The sequence below is a fragment of the Stegostoma tigrinum genome, chromosome 6 (genome assembly GCF_030684315.1).
Source record: "Stegostoma tigrinum isolate sSteTig4 chromosome 6, sSteTig4.hap1, whole genome shotgun sequence".
NCBI classification, from domain to species: Eukaryota; Metazoa; Chordata; class Chondrichthyes; order Orectolobiformes; family Stegostomatidae; genus Stegostoma; species Stegostoma tigrinum.
The window spans coordinates 92,232,563-92,244,918 of NC_081359.1; the positions used below are offsets into that span (position 1 = coordinate 92,232,563).

Sequence of the window (12,356 nt, forward strand, 5' to 3'; positions counted from 1 at the left end):
CCCATCTCTGCATCCTGTCAATGTCCCGCTGCAGCCTACAACAGCCCTCTACACTGTCAACGACACCTCCGACCTTTGTGTCGTCTGCAAACTTGCTGACCCATCCTTCAATTCCCTCGTCCAAGTCATTAATAAAAATTACAAACAGTAGAGGCCCAAGGACAGAGCCCTGTGGAACCCCACTCACCACTGACTTCCAGGCAGAATATTTTCCTTCTACTACCACTCGCTGTCTTCTGTTGGCCAGCCAATTCTGTATCCAAGCAGCTAAGTTCCCCTGTATCCCATTCCTCCTGACCTTCTGAATGAGCCTTCCATGGGGAACCTTATCAAATGCCTTACTGAAGTCCATATACACCACATCCACAGCTCGACCCTCATCTACCTTTCTAGTCACATCCTCAAAAAACTCGATAAGGTTTGTAAGGCATGACCTACCCCTCACAAAGCCGTGTTGACTGTATTTGATCAAGCCATGCTCTTCCAGATGGTCATAAATCTTATCCCTCAGAATCCTTTCTAACACCTTGCAGACGACAGACGTGAGACTTACCGGTCTATAATTGCCGGGGATTTCCCTATTTCCTTTCTTGAAGAGAGGAATTACATTTGCCTCTCTCCAGTCCTCAGGTACGACTCCAGTGGAGAGCGAGGATGCAAAGATCTTCGCAAGTGGCGAAGCAATTGCATTTCTCGCTTCCCAAAGCAGCCGAGGACAAATCTGATCCGGGCCTGGCGACTTGTCAATCTTAATGTTTGACAAAATTTTCAGCACATCAGCTTCCTCTATCTCTATCCATTCCAGCATGCACACCTGCTCTTCAAAGGTTTCATTCACTACAAAGTTGGTTTCTTTCGTAAAGACAGAAGCAAAAAACTCATTTAGGGCTTCCCCTACCTCCTCAGGCTCCACACACAAGTTCCCTATGCTATCCCTGATCGGCCCTACTCTTTCTTTGACCATTCTCTTATTCCTCACGTAAGTGTAATCAAACTTTCTATTTGATCTGCTCTCAATAAATTACACTGGATGCATGTGAAACCAAACTAAAAGGAGATTTTTCACAGAGATTCATGGTGCAAATCAAGAATTTGATCTGTGAATTATGGATGAAGGCAGCAATTTGGCCAATCTTAGTTCCACCATGCAGAAAGATTCTAGTTTCCTTCCAATATCCATCATCCTCTCCCTGGCTGCCACTGCAGCCTCCAATCGGTTCCAACACAATTCCATCGCCTCATCTATACTTTTCACGTACAGAAAACTTACTGAGCAGTCAAAATTCACCTTTTATTGTTTTGAACCAGGGGCCTGCTTGTCTTATTGTCAATTTTATTAATCCTGTACAGCAAGAGATGTTGTCCGTTAGGCCAGAATTTGTTGTTCAAATCAAAATGCCTCTGAGGTGGTTATGAGTGGCCTTCTTCAATTACCACTTCGATGTTTTGTAAGTGATGTTGGGAAGGGAGCTCCAGGGTTTTTCATTTTATTTGTTGCAGGATGTGGACATCACTGGCTAGGTCAGCATTTATTATCTGACCCTAATTGTTAGGAGACAACCATATTACTCTGGATACGGAGTCATGTGTAGGCCAGGCCACGTCAGGATGGTAGCTTCCTCTCCTAAAATATATTAAAGAACCAGTGGGTTTTTCCAAAAATCCACAGTAGTTTTATGGTCACCATTAGACTTACTTCCAGACTTTTCTTTAATTGAATTCAAATTCAAGCATCTGTCACAGTGGGAATCAAACCCAGGTACCTAGAACATTGGAGATAATAAGGCGTGGAGCTGGATGAACACAATAGGCCAAGCGGCATTAAAAGAGCAGGCAAGCTGATGTTTTGGTCTGGACCCTTCTTCAGAAATATTTCTGAAGTAGGTTTGAGACCTGAAATGTCAGCCTCCCTGCTCCTCTGATGCTGCTTGGCCTGCTGTGTTCATCTAGCTCTACAGTTTGTTATCTCAGATTCTCCAGCATCGGCAGTTCCTATGATCCCTAAATCATTATCTGGGTCTCTGGTGGCAATAATACCACCAGGCCATTGCATCCTTTTTAAGTAACGTGAAGTTACATTAGAACATAGAACAATACTGCGCAGAACAAGCCCTTCGGCCCTTGATGTTGCACCGACCTGTGAATTAATCTAAGCCCGTCCCCCTACACTATCCCATCATCATCCATATGCTTATCCAAGGACTGCTTAAATGCCCCTAATGTGGCTGAGTTAACTACATTGGCAGGCAGCGCATTCCACGCCTTACCGCTCTCTGAGTAAAGAACCTGCCTCTGACATCTGTCTTAAATCTATCACCCCTCAATTTGTAGCTATGCCCCCTGTACAAGCCAACATCATCATCCTACGAAAAAGACTCTCACTGCCTACCCTATCTAATCCTCTGATCATCTTGTATGTCTCTATTAAATCCCCTCTTCGCCTTCTTCTCTCCAATGAGAACAGACCCAAGCCCCTCAGTGTTTCCTCATAAGAGCTTCTCTCCAGACCAGGCAACATCTTGGTAAATCTCCTTTGCACCTTTTCCAATGCTTCCACATCCTTCCTGTAATGGGATGACCAGAAATGTGCACAATACTCCAAGTGAGGCCACACTGCGTTCTGTACCGTTGCAGCATGACAGCACAGCTCCGGAACTCAATCCTTCTACCAATAAAACCTAACACACCATATGCCATCTTAACAGCACTATCAACCTGGGTGGCAACTTTCAGGGACCTATGTACATGGACACCAAGATCCCTCTGCACATCCACACTACCAAGAATCTTTCCATTGACCCAATATTCTGCCTTCCTATTATTCTTCCCAAAGTGAATCACCTCACATTTATCTGCATTGAACTCCATTTCCACCTTTCAGCCCAATTCTGCAGTTTATCCAAGTCTCTCTGCAACCTGCAACATTCTTCCACACTGTCCACCACTCTACCAACTTTAGTGTCATCTGCAAACTTACTAACTCATCCACCTATTCCTGTGTCCAAGTCATTTATGAAAATGACAAACAGCAGTGGTCCAAGTTCCAAGTCAATGAATTGAGCTGCCTCGTGTTGTTGGTACTGTACTCATCGAGGTAAGTGGAAAGTATATTCCATCATTCTCCTGACTTATTGGACAGACAACAGTATTGTAGCTGTATTGGAACAGCTTGGCTACAGATACTGCTAACACTGGATCATGTCTTCAGCACTAGCGAATTTGATGAATCTTCTGGTTTTGCCCTTTCCATACAACTGACTATCTCACAGACTCTTCTATATCACCTTTCAGATCATCCTGGTCAGTCTGAAAAATGCAAGTTCAATCAATGAATCTTCACATAATTCAGACTACCAACATTGTGACTCTATTCTTCAATGCTCATTTTTGTGAATTGTAATATTTAACCTTCAGATCAGGCAATTTTCATTTCTTATTTGTTTATACCTCTGCTCTTAGTTATTTAGTTGCAATATATAGGTAAAATGCAGAATCTGTATAAATGGTAAATATGTGTTTCAAAAGAAATTAAGCTGAAAATATTTAAAGTGAGTCCTAAGGAAGTGAAATAGTTGCCTTATTTTAATAAAGGGAAATTCTGTAATGTTCATTGAGGGTTCAGTTTTTGATTATTTCACTGAAATTTTCACAACAATGAACTGGTCAAAGTCCTGCTTACCAAAATGTTTGAAGAAATGTCACAGGCATTGCCAATTGGAGTTATGTCACAGTTCAGAGCAACAAAGCAACATTATATCCCCTCAGCAAAAAAGCTGAATGTTGCCAAGGAGATAGCAACATCACAGGAACTACCATCAATCTTTTACACTGACATGCACGTTTTCTCGGCCACTCTGCAATCATTAGCAAACCTCAAAAAAAATACAATGGCTTTAGCAAATGCTTGCACACATTCAAATAATCCAGATTCAAATCTCAGCCTTCCCACCCTTAGCTCAGTTAGCTAAATGCACTCAGGACAGTACAGTAAAGCTTCAAATGACTTGAACTGGAAAGATAAAGATACTTTCTTAATGTTAGGTCATAATAGGCTGAAGTTTGATAGTTTGTCTTTAGACTCACAAGATTCAAAAGTTTGTTGCTGCTACCTCTGATAGAAATGCTTCATACTATGTGTTGCTACCTTCATAACACTAAAGGAGATGAAAAATACTGGAAAGAAAAAAAAATCATTTGTCTCTGATCCACCAGTTCCCATCAACAGTTGTGTTATTTAGATTTAAAGTTGAACTGTGGCATAGCTTTTCCCTTCATTTTCCCACAGCATAAAAGGCTTGGATGCACAAAGCAGAAGATTGTATTGCGAAAGAAGCATTGATTCTGTTTCTCCTTTTGTATCTAAGGACAAACACAGCACATTATATGTGCTTGGATTACTGGCTTGTGTTCAAATGTTGCAAATTGGTAGATGTATTTCATTTCAATAAACCTTGCCAATGGATAAGGAGGTGAATTAGCATTGCAACAACTTCTTCATCGTTCGTTACTGAATGCAGCACAAAACCTGTAACATGTACATTACAAACAGTGATCTAATTTTTCTCAATTTATGAAGGGGCAACTGCTTTTTTGAAAAACATAAGTCACATACCTAATTATTTCCAAAGCAGTACAACTAAGTATCTTGAAACAAAAGTAGTCTTGAAACAAAAGACACACTTTCTATGAAAACAGCATTGTCAGAAACAGACAAATAGATTTTAAGTGAGGCAGCAATATTTTAAGCATTAAACAGAAGTCTTTAAATATGTTTTAGAGGCATAAAACATATATTTTGTGTGTTCATAAAGCTCCATAATACATTTCAGCTTTTGTAATATTCAACAGATGAACCAAACAATGGTACTGTCCCCTCTCCTAAATGAGGAATAATTACAGAACTAAACTGCATTGCGGATAATATTGGTTGCTTTATTTAAGGAAGAATGTAACAGTGTGGAAGGAGTTTAAATATCTGGAATGAAGTATTATGAGGAATGGTTGGCAGATTATATTTCTTGGAGTTTCAAAGAGTAAGTGTTGGCTTTATTGACACATAGAAGATCCTAGGGTCTTGACAGGGTGAATGAGGAAAGAATATTTCCTCATGAGAGAATCGCGGACGGGATTGGGGGTGGGGTGGTAATGGAGGTTGGTGTTTGTCTGTAACACAGCTGAAAATTGTTTTCTCAGTAAGTCATGAGGCTTTCAAATTTACTTCCCCAAAAGACAATGAAAGCAGAGTTTTTGTATATTTTTAAAGATAGAAGTAGAGTAATATTTATAAGCCAAAGTAAGAAAGGTTATTGAGGACACACAGGAATGTAAAGTTGAGGTTACAATCAGTTCAGCTATGATCTGATTGAACGGCACAGCAAGCTTGAAATCGAGTAGTCTGCTCCTACTCCTATGTTTGTTTGTATGAAAATCCTTCCCTGTCCAAATTACAATATATGCAAGGATAAACCACATCAAGTGACCAGGAACAGCAAGCCTGAATATCTGACCAAAATTAATCATGGCTGATAATGTCAACAAAGTGGACAATGAACTGCATTTTCTAAGTCAGATATTTTACTGCTGCAGCTCAAAGAAGCTGTCAGATTTGAATCTACCAAAAGACAGAAAGGGTGCCCTCTGATGAAGGGTCTAGGCCCGAAACGTCAGCTTTTGTGCTCCTGAGATGCTGCTTGGCCTGCTGTGTTCATCCAGCTTCACACTTTATTATCAAGGGTGCATGTTTAGACAGGATATATCGAAATTCAAGTTTGTACAGTGCTCCTTGCAGTACAGAATGCCTAAAAATTGTTATTATTCAAGTCCTAGGCAGTAAAATCAATGTAAACCTTGATGAATTGATCTTGACAGAGTTTGTAGCTCTTCTTGCACTCGGACAGCCAACTAATTATAACTCATGAAATAGCAAAATTAGATCATCCAGAAATTACTAAATTTGTCAAATTCAGAGCTTTCACTGTAATTGCCGTTTGGTAAATATCACAAAGCAACAATATCACAAATTTTCACGGCTGCTATTTAAACACGAATCAAAATTAACAGCAGCAAGGTTAAGTGGTGTTAAATTTCAAAATTTTCTGTCATGGGACATGGATATCACTGAAAAAGCTGTTCGGCCCTAACAGTCCCCAAGCAGACAGTAATAACGTAGAAGAAGTAAGCTATTTCATTCTATTTATCTTCCCTATCACCCACAAATATGACAGTCACCAACTTGAAGCTACAGCTCACCTGGCTGTTGACAAGAATGGTGATGACGGAGTGGGCAGTTTAAGAAGGGGCCAGAATGTTCCGGCAGCTATGTATGAGAAATGGAATTCGATGACATAACAAAATAAAGGAGAGGCTGAGTGGAAGATTGCACAAGAAGAAAGGGTGGGTTGAGGGCTTGGACAGGCAGTTAGAGAAGGGTGAAAGGACTGAGATGGGTGTGGGATGAGATAGATGACACAGGAAAGATGAAATGGAAACCTAATTAAATAATGTTACAATCCTTTCTCAAACACATAGACCAAAACTATATTCAGTATTTCAAATGTTTGTGGCTTCAACAATCCCTTGTATGCTTGTGACAAGAATTTTCTTGTTTAAACTCCTAAGCCCTACCAATAAAGGCTAAAATTCGATTTGCTTCCTTAATTACTTGCTGCATCTGCATGCTATTTGCTCTTTTATATCTTGCAACTTTCTTCCATGCCACATGAGGAGAAACCAACATTACATTTTATGTAGCATTAAGCAGGAGTAATATAGAAAATAGTAGAGAAAAAAAAACCAAATCTGTATTGTTATTACACATATAATACTCTATGCTGACTACTGTGAAGTTAATCACATATTCTGGGTGCGGAGAAAATTGTATGAATCATTGACTTAGTATCACTAGAGGGATAAAAACATTTGTATTTTTGACAAGTAGTAAAATTCTTACCTTTCAAACTTATATGCATTGCTCTCTCCACTACAACATTCACTGCAAATGTGTTAGCTAATTCCATCTCAGAAATTTCATTAGCCATTTTTTTGCATTCAATATTAGAACCTGTGGATGTTTCTTTATCAATGCATGCTTCTGATGTTTGCTCTTTTTCATTAATGATTGGTTCATCTTCTTCAGTACTATGTTCGTAATCATGGCCATTCTCTGCAAAGCATATTCTCTGATAAGTACCGTCATCAGATAGTGGTGGATCATTTGGTACCAGTGTGACATGGAACCTTACAGCAGCACCTGATAGGTCAGAAGCACCTCGCTTAAACAGTGGATAAATGCCTGCAAAGAAATAGAGAAATATGTACATTTTGGAATTTCTCTGGCTCTTCCTTCCCTATTATTAAATGTTCTTTTTGAAAATGTGCAACACTTCACTTTTATATATGGTATTTTACTTCTATTTGCGGCTGGAAGATTGAGTGGATAGGTGGCAGATGAAACGGGAGGTAATACATTTCGGTAGAAAGAGCATGGAGAAATTGTTTAAAATAAAAATTACTACTCTAAAGGCTGCTCAGGAGCAGAGACCTGGGCATACACGTGCACACATCATTGAAAGATGGAAGTGGACACAGAGGGGATCAGTTAATAAAATCTAGAAGAACCAAGGCTTTATTAATTGCGGAATAGAATCCAAGAGCATCAGGTTATGCTGAGTCTGCAGAAGACACTAATTACACCTCAACCACTGTAATGTGCACTGTTCTGGGTTCCATACTTCTGGAAGGATGCAAATGTATTGGAGATTGTAGGCAGGTTTATAAGACTGGTTCCAGGGATCAGAAACTTCAACTGTGAAGAATGATTGGAGAACTTGAGGCTATTTTCTTTAATGAAGAGAACATTGGGGAAACCAAACAAAGACTTGGGGACTGCTTTGCAGAACACCTATGCTCAGTTCGCAACAAACAACTACACCTCCCGGTCACGAACCATTTCAACTCCCCCTCCCATTTTTTAGATGACACGTTCATCCTGGGCCTCCTGCAGTGCCATAATGATGCCACCTGTAGGTTGCAGGAACAGCATCTCATATTCTGCTTGGGAACCCTGCAGCCCAATGGTATCAATGTGGATTTCACAAGCTTCAAAATCTCCCCTCCGCCCACTGCATTCCAAAACCAGCCCAGCTTGTTCCCCGCCTCGCTAACCTGTTCTTCCTCTCACCTATCCCCTCCTCCCACCTCAAGCTGCACCTCCATTTCCTACCTACTAACCTCATCCTGCCCCCTTGACCTGTCCATCCTCTCTGGACTGATCTATCTCCTCCCTACCTCCCCACCCATACTCTCCTCTCCCCATCTTCAGTCTGCCTCCCCCTCGCTCCCTATTTATTTCAGAATCCTCCCCCCATCCCCCTTTTCTGATGAAGCGTCTAGCCCAGAAATGTCAGCTTTTGTGCTCCCAAGATGCTGCTTGGCCTGCTGTGTTCATCCAGCCCCACACTTTGTTACTTTGATTAAACACCTTCTCCTCCTCTTCCTGCAAGGGGTCATTCCCTTCCCCTGACTGTCAACTCAATCACATCTGCTCTGATAATGCAACTCTCACATCAGGCAACAAAATAACTAACTATTAAAGAAAAAATTATATATCTAAAAGTCTGGTATTCATGCGTTCAGAAGCTCTGAAATTTTAAGCCTCCAGATTTTGTATGAAGTTTTGCTTGATGGAATTGCAGATGGGGATGAAGAAGTTGGCACATATGATTTGCAGTGATCACAATTTAATTCTGTAATAGCAAGAAATGCAGTCACAGTGATTATTACAAAATGCATTTTTGAAAATAATTTGAGGCAAGAGAAGCAAAACAAAGAAAAAGTAATGGAGAAATATTCCAGCTGCTGAAAGAGAAAAAAAATTAAGTGTAAAACATGACTGGAAGGTTCAATTCACTAATAGCTCACAGGAACTACTTGGTAGTGTGATGAGCTGAAAACAATTAGTGAACTTGCCAGTAACGGATGTGTTGATCGTCCATTTTCAATCATTCATGTTTTTGTTACAATTGATCCTCTACTTGTATAATGCTTCAACTAACAAGATCCTTGTCAAAGATGGATACAAATACATGAATAAATGGGCACATTCATATGGTCTTACATTCTTCGACCTTTGCAACAGGAAAAATATCAGGAAGATGTCTCACTTCTAAGTGTTACTGATTTCCTTCGACCAACAAAGGAAACTGGCTTTTTGTCTCCGCGTAAAACAGTCTTAAAATTTGAGAATACTTTAAACATCAAGAAAGCTTCCTAGAGAGTATGGAATCTGAAAAAAAGCTAATATGAAGGCAAAAGAAAAACAGCTAGACTATATTTAAGGAGTGGGAGTTGAAGATAACACAAATCAACTTTTAAAAGCAGGAGAGGAATTCTGGAAAGAACAAGATGCTTCAAATAATTATATACTTAAACTGAATTGGAATCTGAAATTGATTTGTACGTACCACTAACTGTAAGCTTTCTTGAAGATTTCTCTGCCAGGGTTGACAGATCTATGAATGAATATCCAATTAACCGATCAGTATCATGAGGTCTCAGAGTCTTGTTGTTTCCATATGCCACCCATACTTGTACTTCTAGTCTTTCTTCATTTAGGTACCAGATCAATGATTGGGTTCTTTTCAGATATACAGTCTTCACCTCATCAAAGTTCACTGTAACATATCTTTTGTTAGTAGTCAGGACTGACTTTTGAAGAGATGTGCAAGCATGCTCTCTGTCATACAGTTTATACCGAAGGTAACAGAAAGTGGATTTGTCTAGATGTTCTTGTCCAGGCAGCGTTACACAGTGCAATGGGAGCCATATCCGTGACACAGTTAGTGTTATTGATACGCTACTTTCTGGGGATTGCCACTCTTTAACTTTTTCCTCACTTGTTCCACATCGCCAGTCCAAAGCCTCTGCAGCCTTTATGACACGCTCTCTATCATTGGGGTGTGCAAAGTGGATTGAAATCTCGAGCCCACCACCCAAGTTCTGTAGAGCTCCACAAGACTGAGAAGTGATAAGCTCTGGAAGACTCACTGCATACCAACCAGAGATGCCTTCGTATAAGATACAAAATAAATATTTTGTAAGTCCATTCAACATAAATAACTTGTAGTTTGTAGTAAATATATTAGTCAGGACATTAATAAACAACAGGTAATTAACTGTCATATCAATATGGATACAGCAGACTGACAGTCATAGTATAGGTCAAATAACCTTGACCAGAAATCTGAAGCCTATCAAGTCAAAAGTAATAAAAAAAATTTAGTAATCTGTGCAGTAACATCCAGAAAACTACCATATAAAGATCTCATAAAAATTCACTAGTTCACTGATGCCTTCAGAGAAAGGAATTCCCCAACCCTACTCCATATGACTGCCACATGCCCCCACTTCCATCCTGTGTGGATGACTCAGAGTCTTGTCAAAGGTAACCCACTTATTAAAATCAAATAATAAAAACATGAAAGTTCACCTGATCTTAGTGCAAAATTCTTTAACAGAAAATCTTTAATGGGTCTCAAAGCAAGTGATAAATTATCCAATTTCTATGTTGAAACTACACCTAAAGTTGCATGAATACCACATTTACAACTTGGGAATCTGCACATCAACAGATTTATTTTGCTCTTTCCACATTAGGTCTCATATTTCATGGTATAGGTCAGGGTGGAGACCTCCTACTGTGTCCTCTTATTCTAACAAAACATAATTAACTCAAAAGATTGAATTACCATCCAAAGGTCCTTTCCTACCCCCTTATTTTCATACAAAACATTCATATATTCAACTTGGCAAGTCAAGAAATCATATTGTGAATTATTTTGCTTAAGCAACATTTTAAATGATCAAATACTTTCTACTTTGAAGTGTCTGGCCTCATTCTACATAGTTAATGCACTTCTAAGAAGTAGCCAATATAGCTAAATTGATCAACTGAAGTGTTTTGAAAATTAATAACAATAATATTAAGCTACTCCTTTACAACTATTAAACTAAATAAGTCTTGTATACAAAATCCTAGATTCTCATTTTGGTAATAAACCAATACATTTATTATATCTGATTTCTCATTACCTGTCCGTCTGGTCAGCAAGCCTGCCAGTGGAATCCGTACAGATCCCAATTCAACATCCCTTGATGAACCAATATCAAATGTGCTTTGTTTAGCTGTCAACATAGAAAACACAGCAAACAACGTTTGCCCACATATTGAAAAGTAACAACAAAATTATGAAATTTGCACTAATTATTTGTTTCAAAATGTAATAAAATAAAACAAAATTGTGACAAAACTATGGCTTTACGCGATATATTTTGTCCAGTTTTCATCTGAACAGAGGTTTTAAGACAGAGGTGTGGAGTTGCCTATTTGAAACCAAAAAGCAAACAGCTTGCAAGGCCTTGGGTAGTTTGTTTTGAAGTTGGAACATAGAAGCAGCCTGAATGGGTGGGGTCAAGCTTTCCCAGAGCCTCAATTTTCAGTTTTAGCTTTAGCTTTTCAGTAGCAGCTGCTGGGATCTTGAAGCTGGGTTTGGAAGCTGCAGTACATCTCTCGCCGCTGCATTATTTCTCTGTCTCTCTAAGATTTTTCTTGATGTTTTGATAGACTATGGAATATATAATTTATGCCCACAATTTTCCCAAAATAAATTCTGCATTTCACTCAGACTATGGGACAGGAAAACAAATCTTTCATACAGGTAGGAAAGAAGGACTCAGGCTGAATGACTACTGTCCACTTCACGACGATCCATCAAAGCAAAACCAGCAATGGTCAATGGTCAGTGGTTACCTGACCATTTGTTTAACTTTGATTTTGCAGGTACAGAAACTTGAAATTATGTGGGGAATCAGTAAACAATAACATGTACTCTTAAAAAGACAAAAAAAGGTACCGATTGTAACAGACTGATGGTAGATGGTAAACACGGCTTCTGATGACTCTAGCAGTTCAGCCAAACTGAAGCGCTCTCCTGTGGATTTCTGGATTACAAGGTTACATAGAAATTCAGAGGAATGATCAAATTCTGGGCAGAATGTACGAGCAACAACATTTGTACGTCGCGTTTCAATTTCCAGCAGAAAGGAAATATGAATTGTAATATAAGTATTCACACCAATTTCAGCTTGGTATTTCAATGAGTGGTTCCTTTCTGCTGCAGCCCTGCATTTAAAAAAAGACATGTAAATCACTTATTCAACTACCAAGGGATTAGGAACCAAGTTTCATACAAATTACAATTATGTGTCTTAAATCAACAGGCAACCAAAATGACATTGAGGTGGACAAAAAGCAATGAGTAATTACCCTGACAGCTCGTGGACCTGCAGCTTTTTCAGTT

General features: G+C 39.3%; 1 protein-coding gene across 2 annotated transcripts in view; it reads right to left on the reverse strand.

The window, feature by feature from the left end:
* The window catches only part of c2cd3 (C2 domain containing 3 centriole elongation regulator), a 133,194-nt gene that overhangs the window by 49,336 nt on the left and 71,502 nt on the right, over positions 1-12,356 (reverse strand). For both annotated transcript variants that reach the window (XM_048532594.2, XM_048532593.2), the window contains exons 21-24: positions 11,910-12,178; positions 11,089-11,181; positions 9,462-10,064; positions 6,950-7,291 (exon numbers count right to left, since the gene is read on the reverse strand). In XM_048532594.2, coding sequence (XP_048388551.2) covers positions 6,950-7,291; positions 9,462-10,064; positions 11,089-11,181; positions 11,910-12,178 — 1,307 coding nt within the window. The remainder of the gene's footprint in view (positions 1-6,949; positions 7,292-9,461; positions 10,065-11,088; positions 11,182-11,909; positions 12,179-12,356) is intronic.